General features: G+C 42.0%; 1 protein-coding gene across 4 annotated transcripts; it reads left to right on the top strand.

Annotated features, from left to right (window-relative positions):
* On the top strand, window positions 1-25,854 carry si:ch211-272n13.3 (ankyrin repeat domain-containing protein 26). 4 transcript variants are annotated; one of them, XR_004794803.2, is made up of 46 exons: window positions 1-540; window positions 1,234-1,523; window positions 2,491-2,605; window positions 2,760-2,933; window positions 3,306-3,412; window positions 3,600-3,737; window positions 4,054-4,214; window positions 4,344-4,370; window positions 4,614-4,650; window positions 4,734-4,815; window positions 4,890-4,941; window positions 5,028-5,224; window positions 7,745-7,931; window positions 8,685-8,746; window positions 8,833-8,926; window positions 9,160-9,264; window positions 9,715-9,773; window positions 9,858-9,927; window positions 10,027-10,071; window positions 11,178-11,444; window positions 11,564-11,662; window positions 11,744-11,814; window positions 12,256-13,221; window positions 14,225-14,400; window positions 14,776-14,991; window positions 15,556-15,586; window positions 15,673-15,814; window positions 15,955-16,168; window positions 16,349-16,532; window positions 16,816-16,962; window positions 17,077-17,539; window positions 17,724-18,229; window positions 18,366-18,518; window positions 18,733-18,908; window positions 19,208-19,301; window positions 19,500-19,526; window positions 19,967-20,044; window positions 20,214-20,348; window positions 20,449-20,561; window positions 20,891-21,038; window positions 21,167-21,457; window positions 22,016-22,251; window positions 22,523-22,760; window positions 23,198-23,255; window positions 24,757-24,802; window positions 24,908-25,025. XR_004794803.2 is itself a non-coding variant. In XM_035642052.2 (46 exons), the coding sequence occupies exons 2-46, from the start codon at window positions 1,324-1,326 to the stop codon at window positions 25,203-25,205; spliced, it is 7,347 nt and encodes a 2,448-aa protein (XP_035497945.2). In that variant the 5' UTR covers window positions 1-540; window positions 1,234-1,323; the 3' UTR covers window positions 25,206-25,854. The 4 variants fall into 4 exon arrangements, 3 of the variants coding, with proteins under 3 accessions (XP_035497945.2, XP_035497947.2, XP_047189179.1); XM_035642052.2 differs by lacking the exon at window positions 23,198-23,255 and adding an exon at window positions 25,092-25,854 and having other exon boundaries at window positions 24,908-25,011; XM_035642054.2 differs by lacking the exon at window positions 23,198-23,255 and having other exon boundaries at window positions 6-540; window positions 24,908-25,854.
* Window positions 25,855-27,727: the final 1,873 nt, after the last annotated feature.

Raw genomic sequence — 27,727 nt, 5'->3', positions numbered from 1 at the left:
GCTTTCACGTGGGTGTGTGTGTTTGAATCGAAGCGTCTGACGTCATTGGTCACGTGATTGTGGAAGAACGAATCACGCTCCGATACAAAGCTCCTCTGAAAATCGTTTTCATTTTTTTTACACGCGCCTCGGAACTTTGGCGTCACTGGTAAAACACCACTTTACAAACGCTTGCCTGAGTCGGGGGGTAGCACGCACTCCCACTCTTTGTATTCGTTTCAAAGTTATCGCTCTTATTTACGTAGGATGGCCACTACACGCTTTGCTCTTAGTCGTTTGCCAATTAGCAATAAGTTAGCAGGGTTAAGTTGGTTTCACCAAGGTTAGCGTTAGCGTTAGCCGACGAGTGTTGGAAGAGCAGGTAAGTATTAGGTATATTTGAGCTGAACCGACTCGTGCAAAATTGGCCTCACTCTCCCGGCGCTGCAGCGACAGTCCCCGCTGTGCTCGGCTCTGCTACGAATCCCGTATTTTAAATGTGGCGGTTTGCATCGCTTGTGAAGTGACGACGTGGGAGGCGCAGCACGTAGCCAGCCGAGGGTAGGTAATGTTGCTAGGCAACAAATAATCTTCAACATTAGCATGCTCTTGACGCTCACCACAACTTCCTTTTTTCCCCCCTTTTGACACAACAGTGGTAGATATTGTAGTGTGCATTGTACCGCCGCACTAAAAAAAACCGAGACGTTAATTTAACCCTCAACGTGACAAAGTGGATAACATCCGGTAGTGGCGTTAGCCCACCATTTGCACAGCCGGTTACCATGGTAACACGCCACAAGGTATAACGCTACGTCCCCATAATCAACGCTGGACAACGTTAGCCGACGTGGACATGCTCGGCATCACAATCGGCGAACCGATGAAACGCCAACACGCCCTGTCGACCCAGGCGCCCAGGTAGAGGACGTCCTGTGAGGTACGGTCAAGCAGAATGGCGTTACGCGCAGCTTTAGCCTGCACTGAAACGCTGCCGTTAGCATGACAGCTGTGTTTAACGTCACCTAATGCTATACGCCGAAGCAATGAGACATTCAACCCTATGACGTCCCTACATCGTGCATCTGATAACTGTGCCTTTTATGGGATAAAGCTAGCGTCACATCACTTTATATCACCAAGTGATCAACGGCATTTCTGGTACTTAACTATGTCTTATATGAAGCAAGCCGCAGCAGTGCTCTCTGCGCGGCTTTAAGGGCTTCTAATCCGCTTTGCACGTCTTATTTTTAGGGATGGGACAGCCGCCTGCAGTGATCCTCCAGCACCAGATGAGTGGCAGGTAGTGACGGTGCGAAGGGCGATGTTGTGCAGCTGTGTACAATGAAGAAGATATTCAGCTTCACCAAGAAAAAGAAACACCAGTCGGGGACCCCCGACAGTGGCAGTGTGCTCTCTCTGGGCTATGAACTGAAAGACAAGGACCTGGGGAAGGTTCACAAGGCCGCCTCAGTGGGTGATTTGGCAAAGTTGAAGCAGCTTGCTAAGAAGAAAGATGTCAATCAACTTGACAAGGAGAACAGGTCAGTGGGATTAAAGCACTTGTCACATCCGTGGAAGTTAATCTTTACAGGATTCATTTCTCTCTAATCACATGTCCATGTGAATGTTTTCATAAAATGTCATATTTTTTTACTCTTCATAGATTTTCTGTGTATACAGTCTTTCTGTGTAATGCCTAGATTGACTGAAGAAGAAACAAGACAGTCAAATTGTGCCCCACACAGCCAGCTATCCAAATATATATCTATTTCTAGCACTTTTGAAATAATCATACATTTCAAACAGTCTGAGACCACTTGTGGAGGCCCTTGTGCATATTGTAGCATGCCCCGTGGAATGTGTTTTGCTTGGAAGAGCTGTTTTGTGGTACCATAAAATGATGTCCAGCTCTTGAATCCCATTAAAACTAACTGACAGGGGTTAGTAAGCACAGAGTAAAATGCAAATGACACCCCTTCCTTTCTTTTCTACTTATGTTACAAGCTGGGCTCGAGTTACCATTTACGATTGCTATGTGTCAGAACTGAGTAGTGTAAGTGGAGTGCATGATGCAATTCAGAGAATGGCGTGGAATAAGGAAAAGATAACGGGAGCTGAACATGTCAGAATAAGTGAAATGTTATTTTACCCAATACATATCAAAGTATGCAAAGTAAACCATACACATAGTATAGTGTGTTGATTGTAATTATATATTAGTATGGTTTACCAATAATTATCACACAAATTGTCTCTGGATTTTGGTCCAATTAATTGAATATATGTATCTTATTGTATGTCGTTTCAGACAAAAGTCCCTGTTAAATGAACATAATGTAATGTACTAATGATAATAATGATTTTATATGTAAACTATAGCATTTCAAACTCTGCAATGAAGTAATGAACTTAAAAAAACCCCGATATAATGTTTGGATAGGAGATACCTCCGAGGGAAAGATTAGTTTGCAGATTACTACTTTCTTATGCTAATCTTTACTTTTACAGAACTGCACTGCATATCGCCTGTGCCAGTGGACATGTCGAGGTGGTGCAATTCCTGGTTGAGAGCAAAGCCAAGCTCAACCTATGTGACAATCAAAACAGATCTGCCTTAATGAAGGTAAGCTGGTGATTCATCCCTTGATGATGGGACTATAAGACAGTGTGATTCTTAATTTCATGTTAAGTATATTGTATTGTCTTGTATATATTTGTTCATTGAGTGTGCTTCAGGCCTTTAAATCTGCATTTGTGTCAATTCTTGACAATATCAGACGGTGCAAGGCCAGCATGAGCGATGTCTGAGCATCCTGCTGGAGAATCATGCTGAGCCTAACCTGGTGGACATCAATGGCAATACAGCCCTACATTTAGCAGCAAACATCCCATCCATCTCCATTGCCATCCTGCTGCTGCAGCATGAGGCTAACATCAATGCCCAAAACAAGGTGATTGTGTCTTTTGTGCTACCACAGTAAGATTTCTTGGCTTTAGGCCATACATTACATACATGTTGATGACTGTCAGTTACTACAAAACTTGTACCATGGTGTTGGATATATTTAAATGAAGATTAGATCCAACTGCTATTCCTGTCAAGAAAATTGAAAAAATGTATAATGTGTCTGGATTTATCTTGTGCATTTAGTCATGTATCAGTAGGCTTCTGTAAAATATTCTTTTGAATGAAGGCTTTTCAGGAAAATAAATTGTTGTGTTTTCGTCAGTTATGATATTCCATACAGGATGAGCTATGGCTTTTCTGATGACACGTCTCCATTTCATAAGGTTGTTGACTGTAATCCAATTACAATTTTTAGGAGGGATTTGCCCCCTTGACTGTGGCAGTTCGCGAGGACCATATTGAGATGGCTGAGTTCCTCCTCAAGGAGTCTGCTGATGTGGATTGTATGGACAAAGAGCAAAGGTAACAGTGACACATTAGTGATAAGCATCTCATAATTGTAATATTGCTTAATTAATTGTTACCAGCTGCAACAATGGGACTGGTATTGTGTGTCTTTGCCAATGGACAAGACGTCCCCAAAGGTTGCCAATGACAATGGTCTCCAGTTTACAGTTGGTTTTGTTGCTGTCATTGATTTTATCTGCAGGTCCCCATTAATGATCGCTGCTGGTAATGGACAAATCGGTATGTTGCGGCTACTCCTGCGGTTTAACGCAGATATCTCACTAAAGGATACCAAAGGACAGTCAGCTGATCACTACGCAGTAAAGAATGGGCATCATGGGTAAGCTGTTCTTTTATTTGCACTTACAGTATTTTCCTATAGTTGTATTACTTCTGTAATATATGCATTGGTGGTGTAAGAGTGGAACATTGTACTGTGACAAAATAAACAACCAAAGCATTTGTCCTTAATTTGTTTTGAGCTTTTTTCTAATCAAAAGGAATCCCCTTTTTATTTATTATTTTTTACAGTTTTATGCTTCCTTTTTCTCTCAGATAACTGTGTATCCTCACCTCACATTTGCACACCTGACATGACAGCAGCACATTAAGGCCTATGACATTATGACATTGTAAGTGTTGTGACTCTCCTGTAGTTGCTCCCTCCTTATCATTGAACACGGCACCCAGAGGAACGATGGGCCCTCCCTGTCACACCAAGGTCTGGGCAAAAAGAAAAAAAAACTTCTGTCAGGCAGTCCTTTCCAAGACGTCGAAGCAGGCTTCTCTTTGGGAGGACCAGCAACTGATAAAGATGGTAGGGATATAAGTTTTCATCACATAACAGTAAATGGCCAGTATAGTGTGAGGATATTATGATGTATATTCATTATTGACTTTGATTATTTCATTCATTCCTCATGCATTACCCCTTGACTGGATCTAGAGCATGGAGCAAATGAAGCGGGGGGAGGTATTACTTTGCTAAGATGAGCTTTGTCAGCAAAATTAGTCAAAGTTTCTTGCCAGATCAGTAACTAAAGATGGATTGCTACTCCTGTTTTTAGGAAAGACGCTTTTTCATGCTTCCTAGATTGTTGTGCATCTTGCCCCGTACTTTTTTTGCTTTTTAAGATTTAGATGCTCTCAAGATGTCGCAATTTGACAGTTTTAACTGTAAAATATGTAATTTCTTAAACCACCCCTCTTCTTGCAGATTTTGAAGACTATTCTCAGTCAGAGTCACTAAGTCGGTGAGCACAGTCTTCTTTTTGTTATCTGCAACCTACAATTAAAATTGACTTCCCGACTCAACTCATTCCTCTTCCCTCCTCAGGGTTTCAAAAAGTGCCACTGATGAATGGCCTTCATCTGCAGATGATGATGATGATGATAATAATATACTTTTAAACAAAAAGGTTGGTCCTATTTTTTTTTTTTTTTTTCTCTCCGAAATTGTGTTCTGAACTTCATTTGATATGCTGTCTTTCAGAAACCACAGAAAGTAAACCTCAGCAAAATGATTGCATCAAAAAAGGGAGAAGGTACAGAGAGCCCTTCAACATTATTCACTTGTTAGTGTCCATAGTATAATTTTGGTAGTAATCTTTTATCCCTGCCCACCCTGTAGCTACCGCACTGCTTGACAGATCCTTGAGTGGTACAGAATCTGAGCCAGAGAGCAAGAGTAGAGTCCAGAGAATCCCATCCCTCCCAAAGACTTTACCATCCCGCAACGCTCCGCAGCAACCAGTAGATCCCGCTCCCATTTCCTTCCTTTCGAAAGCACCCCAGATGACTTCCACTCCTCTTTCTAGCTACAGAAAGGTACAATATTTGTATTAAAGCTTTGTTTGTTGCATTTATTTGACGTCTTTCCGTCCTTCTTTTTTTCTTTTCTTGAATACCCAAAACAAGTGGACAGGGTAGTTGAGCGGGGGAAAAGCAACGACTCAGAGCAGCCATCAAGCAGTAAAGCCAGATCTGACTCTCTTGAGGGAAGTCAGCAAGCAGAGGACTCTGAGGAGGAAGTTGGAGAAGAAGAGGAGGATGAAGATGAAGATGAGGAGGAGGAGGATGATGAAGAAGAAGAGGAGGAGGAAGAGGAGGAGAGTGATCAAGAAGATGATGATGAGGAAAGTGATGAGGATGGGGAAGAAGAAGAAGAAGAAGAGGATGAATGTGAGGAGGAGGAGGAGGATGGCAATGCGGCTTCTGTCAAGGCCAACACTTCTGAATATGAAGAAATACCAAAACCCTCTGTCACTGCTGCTCTTGACTTTATTGACAGTGCTGACATCTCTCATAATGGCGCAACTACTCCTCGAACTTATGATGACTCGGAGAAAGATGCCAAAACAGACACTCAAAATGCTGGCCTCGCCTGGCCACCTGAAACGCCAAGTTATGCCATGCCAAAGACGTTAAACATAGAGGATGACTGTGTCGTGTCAGCCATTAGGGTAGAATCTAAATTTTCTGATGAAGATGACAGCATTGGGAAGGAATGTATGTGGTCATCGGATCAAAACATAATTTCACACCTGGGTTCAACAGCAGGTCCTGTACCCTCCAGGCATGGCACTGACACTCTTTCACCTAGCGAGGTTAAAGAGGAAGAGTTTGAGAGAGAAATGGAAAAGGGAGATGATGGTGATGACTCCTGGAGCATTAAACAAAACAGCGGAGATATAGTGTGGAATGACAGTGATGATGAAGAGGATAATCAAACAGGGGGATTTGGTCGCAACACGGTGCTCGCTAATCAAAGAAATGTGTTACCTGAGGTTGGTCTGGAAAACGTAGTCGGGGAGTCTGATGCTGAAGATGATGCCAGATCAAAGAAAGAAGAGAAAGGCAGGTCCTCTTGGGGCTCCTCATTAGAGGACAGTGACGGTGACCTACCCGAAGAAGAGGTCAAGGAGCTTGATCAGACAAGTGATGTTCAAGCCTCAGATTTACAACAAGAAGCAGTGATGCTGCATGAGAAGAGCACACTACCTCAACCAAATCAAGACCACGCAGATTCCTCATGGGATTCATCATCACCAGTGGTACTATCTTCAAAATGTCTCTCACCGAAGCAAATGGTTGAGAAACGTAAATCTTCTCCAGGAGTCTGTTTAACAAGCTCTCCTCAGACTAAAAGGAGACCAGCTAAAGCAACAGTAGATGGATCAGAGTGGGATTCTTCCTCTGAATATGATGAAAGTGATAATGGCTCCTGTACTAAAGGTAAAGTGGTGTCAACAGTTTCTAAAACAAATGTAACACCAAACAAGACAGGAGAGCAGCACTGTTCTGACTGCTGCTTGGAAGAAGATGAAGGAATTCATGAGAAAAAGTCAAATGACCCTTCTCCTGCAGTGTCACCAGCACCCGATGGCGAAAACACTACCAGAAATCAAATACTAGATAATGATGATGTTGATTCAGTTAGTCAAACTTCACAAATTGATGAAAAACCGGACTTGGAAAATGAGAAAAGTGATGACAGTAGCTGGGATGATGACGATGAGAGTGATGAGTCAGAAAAGCCGAAGACAAAGGATGATGAAGTTGCAGAATGTGGTGATGTCTGGAAGAAGCATCTTTCTACCTCTGCCGGTTTGCGGTCACCTAAATCGAAGCCCACAAGTGCAGTGGACCAGAAGTTCGAGGAAGAGGCTGGAGTCGATAATATTGATGATTCTGTTGATGGAAAGGAGTCTACGGAGAATAACAGGCCGGAGGAGGAAGAAAAGCTGGCGAATGTTAAAAGAAGCAATCCCAGCGTAGAAGATGAGATGAGTGAGGACTCTGACAGCATGGATCAGAGGGTGCAGTACGACTTTGCCAGTGCCACAGTCAAAGTGTCTGATGTGGGAGACGATTCCGATGACATGCTCGGTGGATGCGTACATGGAGGCGACAAGTCCGATGATGAACTTGAGGCTAAATTAACTGCATATGTTCCACTAAAGGATGACAGTGCCACTTTTCCCCAGACGAGAGTCTCATCACGCAACACTGATGAAGAACCACATCGGGGAAATATTTTTTCCAGCGCACTTGCCAAAGATGAGGTCGCTCAATGTCATAACTGGAACACATTTACTGATCAAGCATTACCTCAGACTGACATTGATAATGTTGATTTAGATTCGCCCGATGAAGCAGAGAGCACAGGCATGATAAATCGACAGCTCAAAAATATTGAGGTAAAACAGGAATACAGCAGATTTTAGTACTGCAGCAGTTTCTGTAGTGTAATGTGGTATTTAAAACGCTAGCTGTGACAACACCTTCATTTTTAGATGGTTCTCAGTTTGCGAGATGCCTCGTGTGTTTGTTTTTTTTAATACACAGAAAGAAGAGTCCATCGAGAATGAGGAAGATGATGACGATGACGATGACAAAGAGCAGACCAGTGATGATGAGGAGGAGGAAGAGGAGGAGGGACATATGTCAGATGAAAATGATCAGCCTGCAGAGAGTGGAGAGTCCCTTGGCGCCACTTCAACTGTTCCTGAGACAGAAAAAGATAAGAAAAGAGGTATTGTGTGGCAAATCATTTATCATGACAGAAGTCACTAAGTTGTGAAATTGTATCACCTTAATTGTTTGAGAATTGTATACGCTCTTGAGGTGTAGAGTTGATGATTTGATTCAAAATAAATGAAAAAGGACTTATTACAGTCCTTTACTAACTTTTCAATTATCAATTCAATTTCACTTGTAATTGTGTTATCAACCACAAAAAAAACCCAAAAAACATTAGAAACTCTAAAACGAGAGTGCTCCCCAAGCACCAGCTGCACGTCCAAGAAGCTGTCATACCTCTGTCAGGCCAGCTACTAAAGTGACTAAAGTCGCATCATGCAGGAGAAGTGGGCAGTTTAACAAAATGGCAAGGTTTGTGACTGTTTAACAAGATGCCAATTTACTCATTGATTTTTGATTTTATAACAATAAAAATGCTGGTTATTTTTTTTCCGCTGCATGAAGATGTTATTTCTGAATGGGGAAATAAGAGCATATGATTTCTAACATCTATCAAGAATTCAAATTTAATAACAATGTAGTCATAAAGTAAGATAAAGTATGGAAATTGAAAATAGAATTGAAATGCATTTGAATGTAGACCCATCATTTACAACAATTTTAATGTTGTGAGACCCAGAGAGAGAGGTGTCAGTTCTTGGCAATTTTTTTTCTCTCCATCTGCTACACCTGTCATAAATGTCCTGTATTGTTTTGCTCTACTTGTCAATAGTTTCAGCTTGATTCATTTACATCTGTTGAATAGATTTCCTTTCTGAGCTGGGTCTAGAGAAAGGACAGGACGAGGAAGATTCCTGGGACACTGAGGTACAGTAAGGACACCTTTTGGAATACGATGTAGGATTACATGTTAGTCATACACATTGTCACATACTGAGTTTCTCTTTTTAAAGTCCCATTCTGAAAAAGCCAGTGTGCCACATGAAGAGAAACAAAGCGTGCATACTCAAGAAGCGACGTCCACTGCTGAAGGAGTGTCTAAAGAAAGTAGGTCTCTTTCATTTCATTTTTTTAAAGCAATTAAATCATTCCAGGCACCATTTCATGCTGCAGAAACAGTGTGACCTTATTTCATCAAAAAAGTGCATTAATGCATACATACATTAATTGTATCAGTAAATAATGGTTCAAGTTTTGTCTTTTCAGCAAAAATGTTATGTACAATTTTCATTGCATTATAAAAACAGCGTTTCGAACAATATGTTACATTTCTTTTGTAGATTTGTTTTATATTCCCTCTTTTTTAAGAGGAGAAGGAGGCAATAAGATGGTCGTTCTGTTGCCTCGGAGGAGTGTAGACAGGCAAAGAGGCAGCCAGGGACAGGGTAAATGAATGTCTTGACTCAAAGGTCTTGAGGAACAGCATGTTTACACTTACAGAGGCCTCACTGTCACTTCATGAACATCGAAAGAGAATGCATGCAGCATAAACTACTCCGTCCCTCCTCGTACCCCCTCAATCCCATTTCCCCCATATTCGGGACTTAAAGGGTCAAAGGTTCGTCTTTGGTTTTTTGGTCCCTGAATGTTTTGGATGAATTAATATTTACACGCAGCTTCAGCTGTTGTCAGCATTCTTGGCTGATGCTGAACTCCAAATGCTTGTATGATGCCTAACCATGTTGTCTTCATGCTGATTAACCATGAGCACATTTGCATGGGAATGCTTTTCTTTTTTACAATGTTCTTGCAACTCACCCAACTTCATCAGATTGTTTCTTACAGGACTTAATTGTGTTGCCTCAAACATAACGGGCATGTCTTTTCTCTCACAGTTGGAAATGATAATCATGGAAAAGAACATTTAGCTAAAGATGATACCACACAGAAAGAGGTAGGTTCAGCAACGAAATGTCACAGAAGATATAAGAGAATGTGACCTGTTAGAATAAATTGCAATGTTTTTTCTTTCTACCAGACTGAGAAGGCAAAATGGGAACCACTTAGTGTTTTGAGCAAACTTGGGGGAGATAAAGACCAAAAGACAGGTGAAGTAAACAAAGCTCTAGATTTTCCTAATTCCAAATGTTGTAAAAGTTATCTGAAGAAGGGCTCTTTGTCTCAATAATTTTATTCCTCTTTTACAGACTTAATGGAAGAGCTTGGCCTGGGTGACATTGATGATCTTGAAGGTAAGACGACATATTGAATCTACTTCTTATTTAAAGGGGCAGTAAGCGATTTTGGAGAAAGCTTGTTTCCCTCTATGTTGTTTTGATTTTACTGCTCCAGCCGGGCCACGAACTCGCAATCTCTTGTGTGGGAGTCTGACAACAAAGAGAGTGACAAGCTCTCTTTGTTGTCGCTTACTGCCCCTTCAAAGGGAAGCACCAAATATCCACATGAGCTTCACTTTTAAATACGCAGAATGTCCTCGACTCTCTGAAGCTTTTCATGAGAGTGGCATGTCTGCTTGCAAGACTGACTTTTCTACTCTTTGTATGTTTCTGTCATCACACTTTTTGAAGCTCTAAAAAAAGGTTTGTAATCATAAACTAGCTGATTAGATGAATCAAACGTTATTCACTGGCAATTGTAGTTCCTCCTTTGAGACCCCAGTTTGATAGAGGGCAATAGTGTAACGGCCTATCCCAGATCTTCTCTATCTCCACTGTGTACATAGTGTACTCTCTTGTGTCGTATGTGAATTCCGACAAGGCACTGCAGTCCCAAATCTAGCATGCCTGTTGTGCACTCATTGGACATGACAATCTCAACATGATTTTATCATTTATTTGATTTATTTAAAAGGGACACTGTACAGTTTAAACGTAAACGTCCCCATTTGATGCACCGTACCAAATATCTCACATCTGTATTCCCTTGGCAATATGATGTGACTGCGTTTGTTGCCCTCCAAAATATCCAGGGGCTGCTTTGCTCACCAGATTTTAAAATTTACGTTTTACTTTCCTGTGTGTAGTCCCCCGGTGTTGTGTCTTTCCTCTGCTGCCATTTCACGAATTTGAAAAAAATGTTGGTGGTCCATGCCCTTGAGCTACATTACCAAAATGGCTACCATTGAGGGTGACTGCGTGATAGTGTACTGCTTGTTGCCATACTTGTTGTGAGTGTGAATGTACTTAAAGCACTCAAAATGGCAAGTGCGAGTATGGAAGTACGCAAATTGAGACACTGAAGGCAAGCAGAGGTAATAGTTATCCAATGTACTATGACCTCACAACATCACTGTCATATTTTGCTCGTTTACCAGCAGCTTCTTGTGTTAATGTCACAGACGCATCTGACTGGGACTCTGCCAGTACGACCAGTAAGAGAACACTGCCTGGCCTCAAAATGGCCTCCCCTGGACTTGATGAGTTCCCAGAATGCACCACTCCATCTATTAAAGAGCAGGATGAAGATGTTACTCCAGCAGCGCCCCCGACACCTCAGAGGAGCATCTGTTCCGATGGGAGACTGCCGAGCTCACCCCCTCGACTCTTACCCCATCCTCAACCTCGAGCAAGAAAGATGGTGCCTCAAAAACCACAGAGTGAAGAAGGTAAAGTCTTGTAAGACCTTTGATGTTCTTACACTTTCTGTGAATGTTTTTTTTTCCATCCAAACGAAGCATTTAAGCACTTAACTTTCTGTTTCTCTTTTTGACTTGCTCTCATTCAGATTCAGATTGGGAACCAGACAATGTAACATCTTCCAATACAGTCAAAATTGACAATCGGCTGCAAAACATAGCTGAGCCTCAGGCAGTGGTTAAAGCAGGTAAGGCTCACATGTCTTTTTAAGTGGGTCTTTGTGCCGCACATGCCCCCTGCTCTGGATTAAGACACTCTGTCTCCTTAGGTTCTCCTGAGCTCACATCAATGGAAAGAGACGGGAAACTTCACAAAGAGCCCGACGAGCCTCAACATAAGGTGAGATATACCCCCAAAATGCAGTTTATCACAAAATCGTAACATATTTTCATCACTCACTGAATTTGGTCCTAGGCAAAAGAAAATCACCCATGCTTTCCCAATCAAAGGAAAAATTAAGTTCATCATCAATTCATGTGTATTTGTGATTTATGTGAATGTTTCAAGTTGAACAAGTTGTCACTTATGTCAAATATTATATCTAGTAGCTTTTGACTTCTATTTCATATGATAATTCTCATTATTAGCTGTTTAATATGTTTCATAATGAAAATGTGATGTAATTTCCTAAGATCATGAATAGGAAGTGATATGAAAATGAAATGTTGAAATGCACATTTGTGTTAGTGTTGTGTATGTCATTTAAAATCAAATCTTGGTTTTTGCATTTTTGTCTTGTGTGTGTATTGTGTTTTCCCTTGTCCATCCATGCCATCAAAGGAGAACGATGATGCAGGATATACATGTGAGTTAGATCTAAATAGTCGTTGGCAATCTGGCCGTGTGGGCTCTGACAGAGGAGAAAACTGTACTGACCTCAGAGATCGACGCAGCCCTGAAGAACGAGGGGAAGAGGGTAACGGCGTCCCATGGGAGAAACGTTACGAGAAGCTCTGGGTAGAGGTGGAGAAGCGGGAAGTAAAATCCACCTTCAAGAATGTCGCTGGTGAATTAAAAGAGAAGTTTGGCGAACTGCTTGAATCAAGATGTCCGGCCGAAGATGTTGCAGGAGAAGAGCAGGCCACAGCCGATTCGACATCGGAAGAAGAAGCGTCAAGTGATGAAGACGAAGGAGAAATAATTGTGCGCCCCGCAGCTAGAGCGAGGAGCACTGTCCTCCTCACCATACCCGAGCAGAGGGAGTCTGGACTAGAAGACTCAATGACAGAGTCGACTGACAACTCGCTGTGTGAAGATGCTTTGCAGGTCTGTCGGTCCCCTGCCAGTGACAGCAGTGTGTGTCAGGGGCCAGGTCTACTCACTGATGACGCTCTGGAGAAGTGCAGGTTTTCTGCACCACCAGCCACCACAGCACAGAGAGAGGGCAACATGGATCATACTGGCACAGCTTACACCGATGGTCATATCATACCCACTTCTGATATTGACTCTAGCTCATTCTTAAAAGATGAGACCAATCGTGGGCAGTTCCACAAGCAAAAGATGGACTTAATCTTGAAGGACCAAAGTTCCGATCCACACAAAGCTGACATGATCAACGCAAGCTCAGAAGATGATCTTGAGGAGGCCACCAAGTCTTGTCCCCCCTTGCCAAGCAGACATTCAGCATCTACTCATGGTGTTTCCGATGAGGAAGAGGGCATGGAAAGGTTTAAACTTGAGGTAGGAATGCTGAAGGTTGTCTTCATGGATTTGGAGAAAGAAAAGGCCGAACTCCAGAAAGAGGTAGAGGATGGCCGCCCCCTCCCATAGTCCCTTCTAGATTGCCTCCCTTTCACTTCTTCTTTTTTCATTCATGTACTTAATTTCAATTCTTTCCCTCAGCTGTTTCAACTGAGCCAAACTGGCTGTGCATCGTGACCTCATCTTGTTTCTGTCCGTATCATGTTCATTGTCTTGGCATTGTCATTCATGTCTTAATATTTTTTTTCTTTCAATTTGATTTCAGGTTGAATAACTGATATCGCATGTTTCTCTATACATTTTTTTGACGTGCAGAACTGGGCTAAAAGATAAGGTTCCAGATAATTTGAATTGCACTCAAGAAGCCTTTTGTACAGACTTGCAGTTAAAAATAAAATTGGTTGCTTGGCATTCTTGATTGTACTCCAAAACTACAGAAAACTCAGTCTTGTGAGTTCTTTAGTTGTGTCTTTCATATTGCATGGACTTTGCATGTATCTTTTCGTTAAATAAGTTCTGTTGTTGCCTTCTTTGCCTCTAAAAGAAGTGCAGTTGTGATGATGGATTTTTCTTTTTTTCTTTCAATGTAAGTTTGTCATCATACATTCAGACAGTATCTCTATTCGACATGTTAATTCGAACATAACAGCAACTAATTTAGTAGTGTTGAGGGCATGAGGAATCGATAAAGAACATTTGAATGCTTCTTTCTTTAGATTCTAGTTTCAGCTTTGAGAATATCTCATCTTCAACACTGTAATTTAGTTTTGGTGTCTTACATCAGACTATCAAGTTTTCCAGATTCACACAACAAGCATCGCAGTGTAGGGAATTGTCACGCGTCCTTGTAATTAACTGAAAATTCCATGTCAAATACAGTAACCACGCGGGGTGTTAGGTCTCAGAAGGGAGGGGTGAACCTGAATTATGTATGACAAAGCGACAAGTGCACACAAACTGCATGTTAAAAGGCTGGCCCCATCTTCTGTCAGTTTGGGTGACCGCCACGAGTCCAGTTGTCAAATGTTTTCCTTTGTCTTTTCAGGTTGGGAAAGAGATGACAAAGACGACAGTGGAGGTGCAAAAATCCAGTGCTTCCTGGGATACTGGTGGAATGATATTGGACGAAGTGGGTACTGAGAAACCCGAGACTTGGTTAGGATGCCTGTCAGGTCAACCTGGAGCAATTCGGCAGGAACAGCAGCCTGCAGCCACCAAAAGGTATGCGTTGTCTTCCTATTTTACATTTGGTAGCCCTGGGAAAATGTTGCTCTTACAATTTAAAAAAACAACCACAACCATCTTCTAAATTTAAATTCAGAATTGCTCTGCTAGTTGTAGGGCATTTAATCCATTTACATGGTCTGACTCCAAAACGCCATCATGCAATTTCAAGTGTAGTTCTCTTCTAAATGATTTCGTAACGCTCTTGTTGATATACTCTTTATCTAAACTCATTCTTCAATGACACATTCAACAGAAAGCACCCAGTCGTAACTTAAGTAACATTAAATGACCTTTCTTCAGCAAAGCCTGCACGTGCCCCAAGTGTAGATGTCACAACCCACTGACTATCAGGTCTGTTGCTCTTTATAGCGTCGACGGGGCACCGGAGCAAACGCATCTCCCTCTACGGCAGACGCACACTAGCAACACACAGGAGGGACAGGCTGTAGAGGAGACCTTAAAGCTGGAGCTGGTCAGGGGGGCCCGGCGCAGCAGAGCCCCTCAGACCAACACCCACGTTAATGGAGATCCACTCTCTGTGTTTGACGATAGCACTTTAAGTGATGTGTCAGACGATGAAGGAAGGTATATATGCAGTATGCCTCTTCTGTGTATCGGCTTCACCTCTTTGTCACTAACCTGTAAGTTGTGTTCTGACTGAATGCAAAGGGAATTATACAGGCAGCAATATTGCGTACAAAGTCAATGGAAGGAACCAGTAGAAGGGAACAGACAGATTTGCAGAAGGGAAAAGCAAGTTAAGGTGTCAGTGCATATGTAAAATGTAAAACTGAAAAAAGGTAGAATGTGAAAAAGGTACTGGAGTGTTTTTTTCTGGAAAAAAATACAGACTAAAACACTCCACTGTCAACTTTTCAATAATAAACAAAAAATTGTCTTTGCATTCAGTCTAAACTGATCTTTACAATATTGGTGGTGGGTGAAGATTAGGATGCAACCTTCATTGATCTTAACTCTGTCTTTCAACATAGCTGCATGACTAACCACTGAGTTTCCAAAAATGGAACTGTATACTGCATTATACCAATACACTTCCAACAGCTCCTTTATCCTGCTCTCAAGATGCATATCAGTTTTCCAAATAACCCCCTTCGTTTTAATATCTTCCCCTGTGTATGACGGGCTCAGGTCGCCATCTAGTGGACAACAACAAAATGAGGTAAAAGCTCAACTGTTCAGTAACTGAATGGATTTTCCATACACAATACAGAATGAGTGTGACCATGTTTTGTTTGTCATATTCAGAACACCGACGAAATGGAGTTGGCAGAAGAGTTTGATGAACTCACTCAGTCCTCGGACACAGCCACAGACGACCTTGACTCTCCCACGTCAGGCTATCGCCATGCATCCCTCCTCATTCAGAAGCTGGACTCTGCAACTTTAGGTACTGATTTAGCTCATTTTAAATGCTAACTTACAATATGTAATAATATGTTATTGTTTGTGCTCTTTATGTCAGTGGTTGGACGTGGGAGACGCCTTTTAACACAGCTATGTTATATCTCACTATAATATATCTCACAGACTCCAGAAGTATGGTGAAGCTGCAGAACATTTTCCACGAATATGAGCGCTCCATCCAAAAGGCAAGGAGTCGCCATGGGTACCTGACAGACAAGGTGAACCAGCTGGAAATGGAGAGATCAGAGTTGAAGAGCTCTCTGGAGGAAGTTAAAGATTTTAAGTCTGCCTTGGAGCGCAACCAGCTGGAATTGCAAACTGAAGTCACGAACCTCAAGTGAGAATTACTTCCTTTTCCTTTAAAGTTAGAGCACTCAGTAATACCCGTTTCTTGACATAATCTTGGTCTTTGTGTGCATCATACAGCTATCATGCCCCCTCTGATGGCATGTTTATGCATCTTTTTTTTTCGCATTTCGATTTCACTGAATATTGCTGTGCCCGACACTCGGTGCAGGTTTCAGCTGAAGCAGGAGCAGGAAAACCGCCGCAATGCCACCATGATGTACAACACCACCAGAGATAAGCTGAGGAGGACAGAGGAGCAGCATCAGTTGGAGGTTCAGGAGAGACAGAAGGTGGAGCTTGCTCTCAGGAACCTGGAGCTAGAGATGAGAACACTGGTCAACAACATTAAACAGGTACATCCTTTTTTTTTTTTAAATTCTGTACAAACTAAGTGTGCAGTGGTTTTGTTATTATGTTTTCATCACAATAACATTGTTATATAAATAGCAATTAGTATGACTGTCAGATATTAATTTGACTTGATGGCTCTATTGTTGAGATCATTCTATATATAGTAAGTGATACTCATTATTCAACATTCATCTTAAGATGATTCGAGCTAATACTTTTAAGTATTTCATCAGTAGTTGTTTGCTGTACATTGTTACATTAGTTTCATATATGTAAACCACCCAGCTTGAAGAGGAACACAGAGAGACCCAGAGAGTGCTGGCCCAGGAGCGCAGTGCGCGGACGCTGCAGGAGAATCTGCTCAATAGTCATCTCCGTAAGCAGCAGGAGATAGATGAGGAGAACAAGAGAAATATAAGCAGAAGCAATGAGGTAATCCTGTACATTCTGGAAAATAAATAATACATTTTGAGGACAAAAGAGTAAAGAGAACTGGCCAACTCAAGGCAATCTTGACATGTTTTTTTTTTACTGTCTCCATATTAGGCTTTGTCTCAGCTCACTGAGGTCAGTGACAGGGAGAGGGAGTTGCTCCAGCAGACTGCTACCTTACACGAGCAACTGACGATCCTCAGAACAGACCTCGAGCGTTCGCAGGCCAACAGCAATCTCAAAGCGAGCCACATTATGGAGGAGAACGAGGCGCTCAAGGAGCAGCTGGAGGACGCCCGGAGAGATCTCAAGCTCAACAGCGAAGCCCTGACCCAGACCGTCTTCAACTACAATAACCAGGTGACCAACCTGAAGTCCGAGTTGGCCATGATCACAAACCGCCTGGAAAATGACCGGCAGACTCGTGAAGCGCTCGAGTTAGAAGTGGAGTCTACTCGCAGCCGCCTCGCTGGCACAGTGAAGGAAGCCGAGCGTTGCCTGGCAGCTCACGCGGACACAGAGAAATGTCTGCTCCGGGAGAAGGAGGAACATCAGCGTCTTAAAGACAGACTTACAGGTTAGTAGTGTTTGATAGCTCCAAGGTCAGAATTGTAATTAAGTATTTTATTAATATCCATTCCAAGGTTTGACACCGTGACCCTCGACGGCTGTTGGACGAGTTGCTCTGTGTGGACCAGTTTCACCTCCCGTGCATTGGATTGTACCAATATCGTGCAATAATAATACATGTATTTCTGCAGGTGATGCAGCCAGTCAGCGTGAGACGGTCAGCAGCCTGTCCCAGAAGCTCGCCAAGGCAGAGGCTTGTTCAAACAGCATGGAGAATGAAGTTCATCGGGTCACACTGCAGCTGACGGAGAAGGGCCTCCTGCTGGAGGTCCTGCAGCGGGAGAAGGACCAGGCGGCTTCACGTGTCAAGGAGCTAGAAATGGCCCTGCAGGCCGAGAGGGAGCTGGTAAGCCGTTCCACAGCTCGCCAAGGGGCCACGCAAGAGCTGCTAGCCCAAGCCCAAAGTCAGTGTATGTTATTGCGGCAACAGCTGGAGGAGGCCCAGAACAAAGGCGTTGCAAAGGAGCGCGCTGTGACCGATGCCCAAGATCGCTTCAGTGACATTCTGTCCAAGCTGCGCTCTGACTGTGAAGAGAGGGTACAACTAGTGGAGGAGAGAAACAAGGAGCTGGCCAGTAAGGCTGCCGATCTCCGAGATCAGATCTACAAGTTGGAGGAAGAGAAGAATGAAAGAGAGGTGAGATTAGGACTTCACGGTGAGAAGATTATTTCTTCCTCCAGACCAACTTTTGGTCCGTTCTCCACTTGCCAGTTAAGGATCTCCTTGTAATATCTAATCATCTGTGATTTCTCTGGATTCTTTCTGAGCACAGACTAGTCTTAGGCAGCTGCAGCAGGAGCTTGCTGACTCGCTCAAGAAGTTGTCGATGAGTGAAGCCTCTCTGGAGGTCAACACACGCTATCGCAACGACCTGGAGGAGGAGAAGGCTCGGCTCCTCAAAGACATGGACAGGCTGAAAGGAAAGGTAACGGCACGGAACAGAGACCCCTTGTGGCAGCACATTGTCACCACATCTCTGATACCAGCTGTGTTAAAGCTTATGAAGCAAACGCCTGAAATTAAATGATTTATTGCCACAATTGTTAGCACTGTAAGCTGTGCTGATGAGTTGAATTATCTCTGTGTGTGTGTGTGTGTTGTGTGTGTGTGTGTGTGTGTTGTGTGTTGTGTGTGTGCAGCTGGAGGAGAGCGAAGAACACTTTGTGCAGGCCGAGAGACGTATTAACAGCCTGAAGAGCAGCGTTGACGAAAGGGAAAGGGAAGTCACCACGGCTGCTCAGAAACTCCAGGAGGCGCTGTCGTCCTCAACAGCTTCTGACACCACCGTCAAACAGCTGGAGGAAGCTGTGCAGAGGTATTTGCAAACGTGCTGTTCACACACACACACACACACACACACACACACACACACACACACACACACACACACACACACACACACACACACACAGATACATTAATTAGATCAAATATAAATCTTGCAAAATAAGCCTCAACTCCACAACACAAATAATATTTGTGTAATGTTTGTGTTGTGGACATCACTAATATCACTAATCACTAATATGTGTTGAAAGCATTTTCAGTCATGAGTATAGATACATTTCGACGTACATTATATGAATTTGTGGTTTCTATGTAATGTCCCGTTAGACTGGAGATAGAGAATGCCAGGCTGGAAGCGGCTACAAAGCAACAGTCCAACAAAATTGATGCACTTCAGAAAGGGGCTCAAGAAGGTGCCATGGTAAGTGCAAAAGCCTAATCCAGTAAACTGCACACCCACATTTTACACAGGATTGGTGCCATATCTACTTTGTGACAAAAAAAAGCATCTTACAGTTTTCAGTATTGTCAAACTTAATGAAATGTCTTGTGAAATCGAATAGTTGACTTAAAATTATGGAGTCTTTTACTATATTTTAAGGTATCCAATCTTTTCCAGCTATCTGACTGCTCACCTGGAGGAGGGGTTGGTATCGTGGATGTTGGCTTAGTTTCTCTGTGTGGATTTACCTCTGTTAGAAAATAATGAAATGACAGAAATTATAAAATCCCACTGTGTGTATCTGGGAAATGAAAAGCACTTGGGCTTTGTGGGCTTTTATTTTTAATAAGCTGTTGAACCAGGAATCCAAACTGTTAGAGGTAGTTATAGCTTTGTGTATGTTTGGGTTTTTCTTGGTGACATCAATATGTGTTTTGTGCTTTAAGTCTGATCTCGGTATGTGGGGTCTCTAACTCCTTTTCATCCCTTGCATGGTGCATGTTACTTCCTCTAGTGTCCTCTTAACTTTCTAAAATGAAAAATGAAACAGCAGCAGCACAAACAAAACCACCTTTTAATCAATATACTATTATATTGTTACTGTTATACTGTTATATTTTACAATAATGTTCTTATTGTTGTAGGTCAGAGGTCATTTGGAGGGCTTGGTAACAAACCTCCAAAGCAGTAAGATGACTTTGGAAGACCAACTCAGTAGAGAGGTTGGTGACATTTTTGTTTTTTTCTCCCTCTCAAAGAATATTTGGATTTTTAGCAAAATGAGATTTGACTATTGTAACAAGCTGACTGGAGCTTCTTTTTCTTGTAGTTATGCTCAAATTGATTTTTTAAATAATTTTAGTCTTTGCCTCCGCCTTTCTCTTCTCTAAGGTCCAGAAACAAAGCGTGCTGTCTCACACAGCCCAGGACTCTCAGGCCTTGTGGGAGGAGGAGCTGAAGAGTCGCTCTAAGTTAGGACTGCGCCTGGCAGAGCTTGAAAAGGAAAAAGGAGAACTGAACACTCAGGTGATCATCGTGATACATTTGCATGCTGGCTACTATTATTGTTATCATGTATGATGGATTATTTAACCATCCCTCCTAATAGTATATCATGATTTCCCAGATGGAAATAGAAAAGAAGAAAGCAAAGAAAGTAGCAGAGCAGAAAAAGGCCGTGGACACTCGTCTGGATCAAGAGATGAAGAGAAACACAGATCTTCAAAAAGAAATGTACAGGTGACTCCTATCCTCCTCCTCCTGCTGCTGCTCGCGCCCTCCTCACCTTTGGCAGTGCCTCCTCCTACTGTTTAGACACAAGTAGGATCCAGTAGAGTGCAGTCTTTCCTGGCTTATGTGGCTGTGGTGCACCAATGTGTGTATATGGTGTAAGGAAATATTTCTTTTAAACTTTTAACTACTATTAATTAATAACAAGTGTCTTCAGTCTTCATGTTTGTAGAGTGTTTTTTTTGGTTTGTTAAAAACACTGATTTATTTTGACTGATTTATTGTGTCAAACCGAATTGTGCTTTTTTACTTATAGTACCTGTGTATATATGTTTAAGGCTGCGTACTCTATTGAAGACTGCGAAAAAGAAACTGCGTGATCAGGACACTGCTGGAGCAGAGTTTGGCTCTCCTATGAGCAGTTTACGCATGGACCTGGGCCGACACAGCCAGGCTGAGGGAGGCTATGGACGAATGAAAGAAAAGGTTTGCCTGCCTCAAACAGCACCACGATTTCTGTCTGAACCCTCACGTAATAATCCTTCTAGCAGCAAAGTTAGAAACTTTGTTTCTAGCGACCCTTTGAGGTCTCAAAAACGTTTCCTCTGTCGTAGGTGGACAATCTGCAGGTGCAGCTGGAGAAGGAAGCATCTCGTCGCAGCCAACTGGAGGAGGTGAACGGGGAGCTTAAGGATCAGCTGGCCTCCCTGAAGCGCTTCGCCCCCAGCACCGACCAGCTGGAGAGGAGCAAGAGGCAGCTCGAGGAGGAGGTCTTGGACCTGAGACGCCAAATGGAGACGGCTCAGATGGAGCCTAGCCATGTGGAACAGTGTCGCCGTGAGGCAGAGGAGAGGGCACGTCAAGAGATTCAACAGAAACTGGAGCAGGTTAACCTCTTCCTGCAGGTAAAAGTTCTAGCTGGGGAATTTTGTTATTTACACAATTACTCTTTTTTAATGTGGGGACACACCAAACCGGCTGTCTGAACTCGTCTAAACATCGATGAGTGTTGATAGTGTGATTGGCTGTTCAGATTTAGCAAAGCGCAGCAAAGCAAAGCACAGAATTCACAAGCTAGTTGGCCGTTGGATTTAGTGTTGGTGGTGTGTTCCGGGTATGCTTTTGTTTGTTTGCCGCGGCCAGACGTATCTGACAAGAGCAGACACAGCAGGCGGTCTTTTGTCGATGTGAGTTGTTTGACGTTGTGTTGGTGGGGCCCTACCTTTAAACAAATTGCAACAGCAGTGTATACAATAAAACAGTGAAACATAGGAGAAACTTAGTAAATGATAAATAATAATAAAGACAACATTTATGAAAAGAGATGACGTAATTTACTTTATTAACTTATTTGTTGTCCACATAGAGAATGTACAACATTGCCAATGAAGCTATTATATGCACATGTCTATTACAACATCAGTAGGTCTGATTGTTTATAACTGTGTGTATTTGTCTCCCAGTCCCAGGCAGCATCCCAAGAAGCGCTGGACCAGATCAGAATGGCCAACGAGGCTAAACTGCGCTCCCAGCTGGAACAGAAGATCCGCGAGCTGGAGGGGGAAGTGGGCCGCGCCCGCACCACCCAGCACGACAGCCTCACCCAACGAGACTCCACGCGCACCGAGCTAGAGCGATACCGCCAGCTCTACACTGAGGAGCTGCATCTCCGCAAGTCCATGACTGCAAAACTAGAGAGGTGAGACCCACTTGATCTCAGTAAAAGCTGGCTGTAGGTATTTGCAGAGCATGTAAAACCTGATATCGATCACTGATTTAATGTCATTAGAAATTTGACACAATCCCTGCTGAAGCCGGTGCTGTTGCCTTGCGTTTAAGAATCGTTCATGTAATTTGTGCTTTGAACAAACTCGCCTACGAACCTAATTTGTTGTATCAGTACAATTCGACAAAGACACCAAATCTGTATCGAATCAATGATTAACCTTTGCTATGTTTTCCATCCACAGGGCCAACCGTCGACTCGCAGAGGCCAATTCCAAGTTGCTGAACGAGCGCAGCAGGTCCTTTATCACCAGCAGCATTGCAAACGGTAGCCTTGGAAGTCCTGCACTGGATGTGGGCACTTCACCAGCAAACTACGGGGCCACACTGGGGCCCCTCAACAGAGGCCTGGGCCTCGGCCTCTCCATCCTCAGGCCTGTGACTGATACACAGAACAGCCGGGTGGAAGACTATCTGGCCAAGGTCTGTACATGTCATGAACTCGCAGAGATTACAGAGGAATATTCTTGATATAGGCGAGTTCATTTGTTCGGGGCCATTTTCATTTCCATAGCATCATGGTTGTCGGCGTTGTTATCGTGTAACTGGTTTTGTTCCAGGATGTTGCTTTTTATTTACCAGTTAGTGTGTTGTTATATCATCATAACTGCAGAGACGTATTACTCTGTGGCTTTTCAGACATTACACGTCAAATATTTCAAAAAAAGCAAACTTAACGATAGGCATGAAACTGATATGGTGGCTTTCTAAATTTTCTTAATGCCCAACTTCCCTCAACAAAAACTAATTTTTTTTCTGAACCCTGTATGTTTTTCCGTCCTGCACACTTTTTCTCCCTCACTCTGTAGTCGTTATGGTCATGAGACAACTAACCTCTCTTTCATTTCTCACTCTTTTAGCTTCTAGCTCAAAAGTCTGTCTCTCACCTCTCCTCTCTTCAGCCAGACTCATGAGCAGGTGTGTAGATGTGTGTAGCTCAGTATGTGACTGGCTGCTGTTCCCTTCACCCAGCCAGTGGTCTCACATTTACAGCCCATTCAAACCAGGATGTTCAGGATTTGCGCAGTAATGAAAAAAAAAGTCTGTCAAACAAGTTTTTGGTGGGACCAGCAAAGCAAAACTGAGCTTTCTTAATACTGCAGTCAGTGTTAAACTAACATTTGGTATCTGTAATACAACAGTCCACCTATATCCTGGTTCATATTTCAAGAATTATATGGTTAATGGATTCACAGTTTTGAATAAAAAATATATCAAATATTTAACAGGAAAAAATAATCTAATCTAAAGTGCAGAATGAATGAAAAATCATCACTGAAATGTGAAGGAACTCAGGATTTCTTATCATGTGGCTTGTAACATAACCGTTGCAGCTGCAATCTCAAACCCTCCCCTCTGACTCAAAGTTGAGATCGTGTGACTCTGTTCGACTTTGTTAGCAGTGAAGATTAAACAGCCAGTTGCACTGAGTACGTCCCACACTCCTGCATGTTATTGAGTTGAAAATCAAACCAGGTTCTTTTAATCACACATCTCATTTCAACCAGGCCTAGATCGAATGATTAATTGATCCGAATAAAATGTTGTCATTTGTCGTCCGACACAAAACAGTAGAGTGGTGCAACATATTAAACATGGCACACTGTACTATATTAGCACATCGGAGAGGCATGGCACATGTCTACACACCACATGCATACATTTATTTATATTTTTTGATTCATTAGTGACCGTGCATAGATGCAGAACCTACAAAATTTGTTTACGATTTAGTCCTGCCAAGCTCATATATAACTTTGTACATTTCACAATGAAAATATGTGCAGATAAGTCATGTTTTGAAGTTAATATAGTTTTATTTTCAATTAAGCATGAGCTAATGAGTTAAGCTAAACAGGAGCTTTACATTGTGTTAACATGTTCATTCACACAAATACATTTAATGAGCTATGGTAAGATACAAGTTTTTGTGTACATACTATTTGTGTGTGTGTGTGTGTGTGTGTGCGCTTCAATACATGTAATTCTGAAACAATTGGTCTTCAGAGAAACATAATTCTCTTTTATATGTAACATGGCTGACCTTTATGGTTCTACATGTTAGTAATGACGAATATGTTTCTTTAATGTGAGATTCATCATGAATTCAGTTGACCGTACTCACACAGTAAGATTTAAAAGGCAACATCAAATAAGCTGCAGAAAGTCCACACCGAAGCAGAGCCTGCATGCCTGGCGTGTCCTGCTGTGTTGCACGTAATAGCCCTGGTTTCCTTGCAGTGATTTTCCACCATTCGAGTATGTGTCATTAAATGTCTCAACATTTAACATAGTGTTGTGTTTGGTGGTGTAATACCATCCCTGCATCTTTTTGTGTCAATATAATTTTTTTTAAGGCCATGTATTGTTTTTCAGTTCAGGTTAGCTCATTTCCTATTTCAACTTTATTTCTCTCCAGGTGCAGAGTGAGTTGGACAGAAATATATCAAAGGAATTGAACAACGGTGAGTTCACTGCACCTGGAAACACGTCTTGTAAAGTCTCATGGAACGGATGGTGTCAGATTTGTGACACAGCCTCACGTGGTCGTCTCTCTCTGTGTTCCTCAGCGACAGCAGAGCTGGACGTGGCCTCTGCACGTTTGTCCCCGGTGGGCTCCGTCTCGAGGTCGGAGCTGGACCCCGTCAGCAGGGCGACGCAGCAATATTTGGAGGTACTGAAGAAGAACAACATGATCTGACCGCACATGTCACAGCCACTCGCACACGCTCAAACTCTATTTTTGTATTTTAGTCTTCAAGTCACAATCTTCAAGGCCGAAGCCACAGCCTCGTCATATCACTACAAGGATCACACTTTGTATCTTCTTCTATGAAAGAAAGAAAACATAATGCACATTGCACTTAACCACTCAGGAACAAAGGGCATGAGTCATATACATATATATATATATATATATATATATATATATATATATGAAATATGTGTTTCATTACTGATGGGTACAATTAGAGAGAACCTTGAAAGTGTTGGTTCCGTCGGACTATTTCTGTTTCATCTGTAACTCTTTTGTTTCTATTAGCTGAAAGAAGTGTATATACAGAATCGTGGTTTGGATTTTTGTATGTGAATATTGGTGTTGATGAATTAGAAATTTATAAGTATTTGACGTATGCATCATTAATCATTTTTGCCAAGATATTACATTTGGTACGTGCCATCAAATGGTGCAATATCGGTCTTGGTGTTACTTTAGACTCATTGGCGTATGTACGGTGTTTATGATTATTTTATTTATTCTTTAATTTTTATGACCATGATATACTTGAATTAGACGAGCTGGAATACTCTCTGGCTATTGAAACAGGGTCACTGCGTTTGTACAACATGTCATTCCAGCTTTTGCTTGGCCCGCTATCAGGGCCACCAAAAGTCAAATACACTCCTTTTTCATCCATAAATATTGTAACAAAATATATATTGGAAAAAACATTTCTGACGCCTGTACATTACAGAAGACTCTAAAGTTATGAATAAAACTGTTGAAAACCCTGAACTACAGTGAGCTATTGATGTTTGGTAGTGGAAACATAACAAAAAACAAGCGCAGTAAAATATGTGAACCTTCACTTGGTGAACTCTTGTCATAAAACAACACACATCAACAAAGATATCAACAAAACAAAGATAAAACAAACTTAACAGATTAAATCTAACATGGAACATGAAGTTGCTGAGATGAACTATTGCCTGCATGACACAAACACTAAAATTTAAGATGGGTGTACCTCTGTTACATTAGACTTAAATGTAAAGATTTCATTATTGTAGGTTTTGTTATACAAATAGTACATGTAGTGAAATATTGAGTACATTTACACACCTCTCCCCTTCAAACAGGTGATGGCTTAAGCAAGCTGAAAATAACACTCCTGTATGTCCTTATAAGATTCCGTTGAGCTGTAGATTGAGACAGTGTTTACGGTATATTCAGTCCTGACCTCCCTTATGCTTGAATTACTCCTTATTCTGCAGTGATTGTGCTCAGAACTCACCCAGAATCCAGGTGTCTTATGTTCAAGATAAAAATACAGCCGTCAATATTCCATGCACACCCATTTTTAACCCAACGCTCATTAGCTATGTTTTGATGTATTCACTTCATCTCCCCCTCCATCCTCCTCCTGACACTCCCAAACACATTCAACTTGATTGTATGCACTGGTTCAGAAACCGTTCCCCTCACTTATTAAAATGAGACAATGTGTTTATGATTTGCCCCCCTCTGGTGTGTCTCTCCTCCCTTTGATCCGTCCTCCTTGCGTCAGCCTCAAATGTTAGATATTCAAATCTGGTTACATTTATTTTTGTTTCCTTTACAGCAGATGGGCACATCTGACAGCCTGACTATTAGGTGTTATTATTTCCCCTTTTTTTTCAATTCATGCCTCTTCATACACTACACATAAACCTTGTTTTGATTGAGGAGGTTACAACCATTGTCATGAAGCTTTGGAGGAAGGCGAGAATTACGAATAGACAGATTCTAAGTAATAAAAAAAAGGAAGTGTTAAAAGAGTTGTTTTTGAAAAGAAGCTCAGATTTAAAACAAACGGCTCCTCACTGGGTCATCCTCTGTCTGTGATGCCCAGTCTTGTTATCCCAGACTGCCAGTCCCAACAACTGCTCAGAAAAACAAGGTTTCGGCTGTCGACCTCAAGCCTCCGTCAACTGAATTTTAATTATAAATTTGGCTACAATGCTACAAATGTGCAAATGCACTGCTCACGCATGTCTCCGCCAAGGCTAACGCTGTATCTCGCCATGTTAAAGACAGTGGGCGGGGGATTCCTGGATTTGCCCGCTTATCCGGATCCGATCCAAAATTTGATGGAAAACTGTTCAGTATTTTTTGAGTAAGACAAAAACAAAACAAAAACGGCCATGAAAACAACCTCCATGAGGTTATAACAATACAAGAAAAATCCAACATTTTAAAAACCATATCAATCAAGTATGGAGCTTTTCAGAAAAAATCTTCATTTATTAATTTATCTCACAGGGCACTTTTTTTTAACCTTAAAGTCGAGTCAGTGTGTTCATATAGTGCCAAATCATACCAGAAGTTGCCTTAGAGCAGTTTTCGTAATGCTTCGTAGTGCATGGCTCAGGTCGAGACTGTACCCTTTATAAGAAAAGTGAACTGTTGGACAAACAGTTTCATGAATGGTTGACAGGTAATTCTTTTTATTTTAGTTTAATGTCTCATCTACAAAGAGAATTGATCTGGTGATGCCATTTCAAAGAGATCACTAAATCTTAAGAGCAGTATGCAGAGGAGAGACAGACCAACTGCTCCATTTTATAGATTATAGATTAAATTTAAAATTGATTAAAAAAGCCTTTTCCACTCTTGTTGGACTTAAGGT

Source organism: Scophthalmus maximus, chromosome 7 (assembly GCF_022379125.1).
Source record: "Scophthalmus maximus strain ysfricsl-2021 chromosome 7, ASM2237912v1, whole genome shotgun sequence".
In the NCBI taxonomy this organism is placed as follows: domain Eukaryota; kingdom Metazoa; phylum Chordata; class Actinopteri; order Pleuronectiformes; family Scophthalmidae; genus Scophthalmus; species Scophthalmus maximus.
This window is presented reverse-complemented; position numbering and strand designations above follow the sequence as displayed.

What these genes read in the sequence shown, in the direction of transcription:
- si:ch211-272n13.3 (XM_035642052.2), top strand. Translation starts at nt 1,324, where the DNA reads ATGAAGAAGATATTCAGCTTCACCAAGAAAAAGAAACACCAGTCGGGG. An exon ending in ACAGATCTGCCTTAATGAAG is followed by an intron (nt 2,606 to 2,759) that starts GTAAGCTGGTGA and finishes TGACAATATCAG; the next exon opens with ACGGTGCAAGGCCAGCATGA. An exon ending in GGGCTCAAGAAGGTGCCATG is followed by an intron (nt 19,302 to 19,499) that starts GTAAGTGCAAAA and finishes AATCTTTTCCAG; the next exon opens with CTATCTGACTGCTCACCTGG.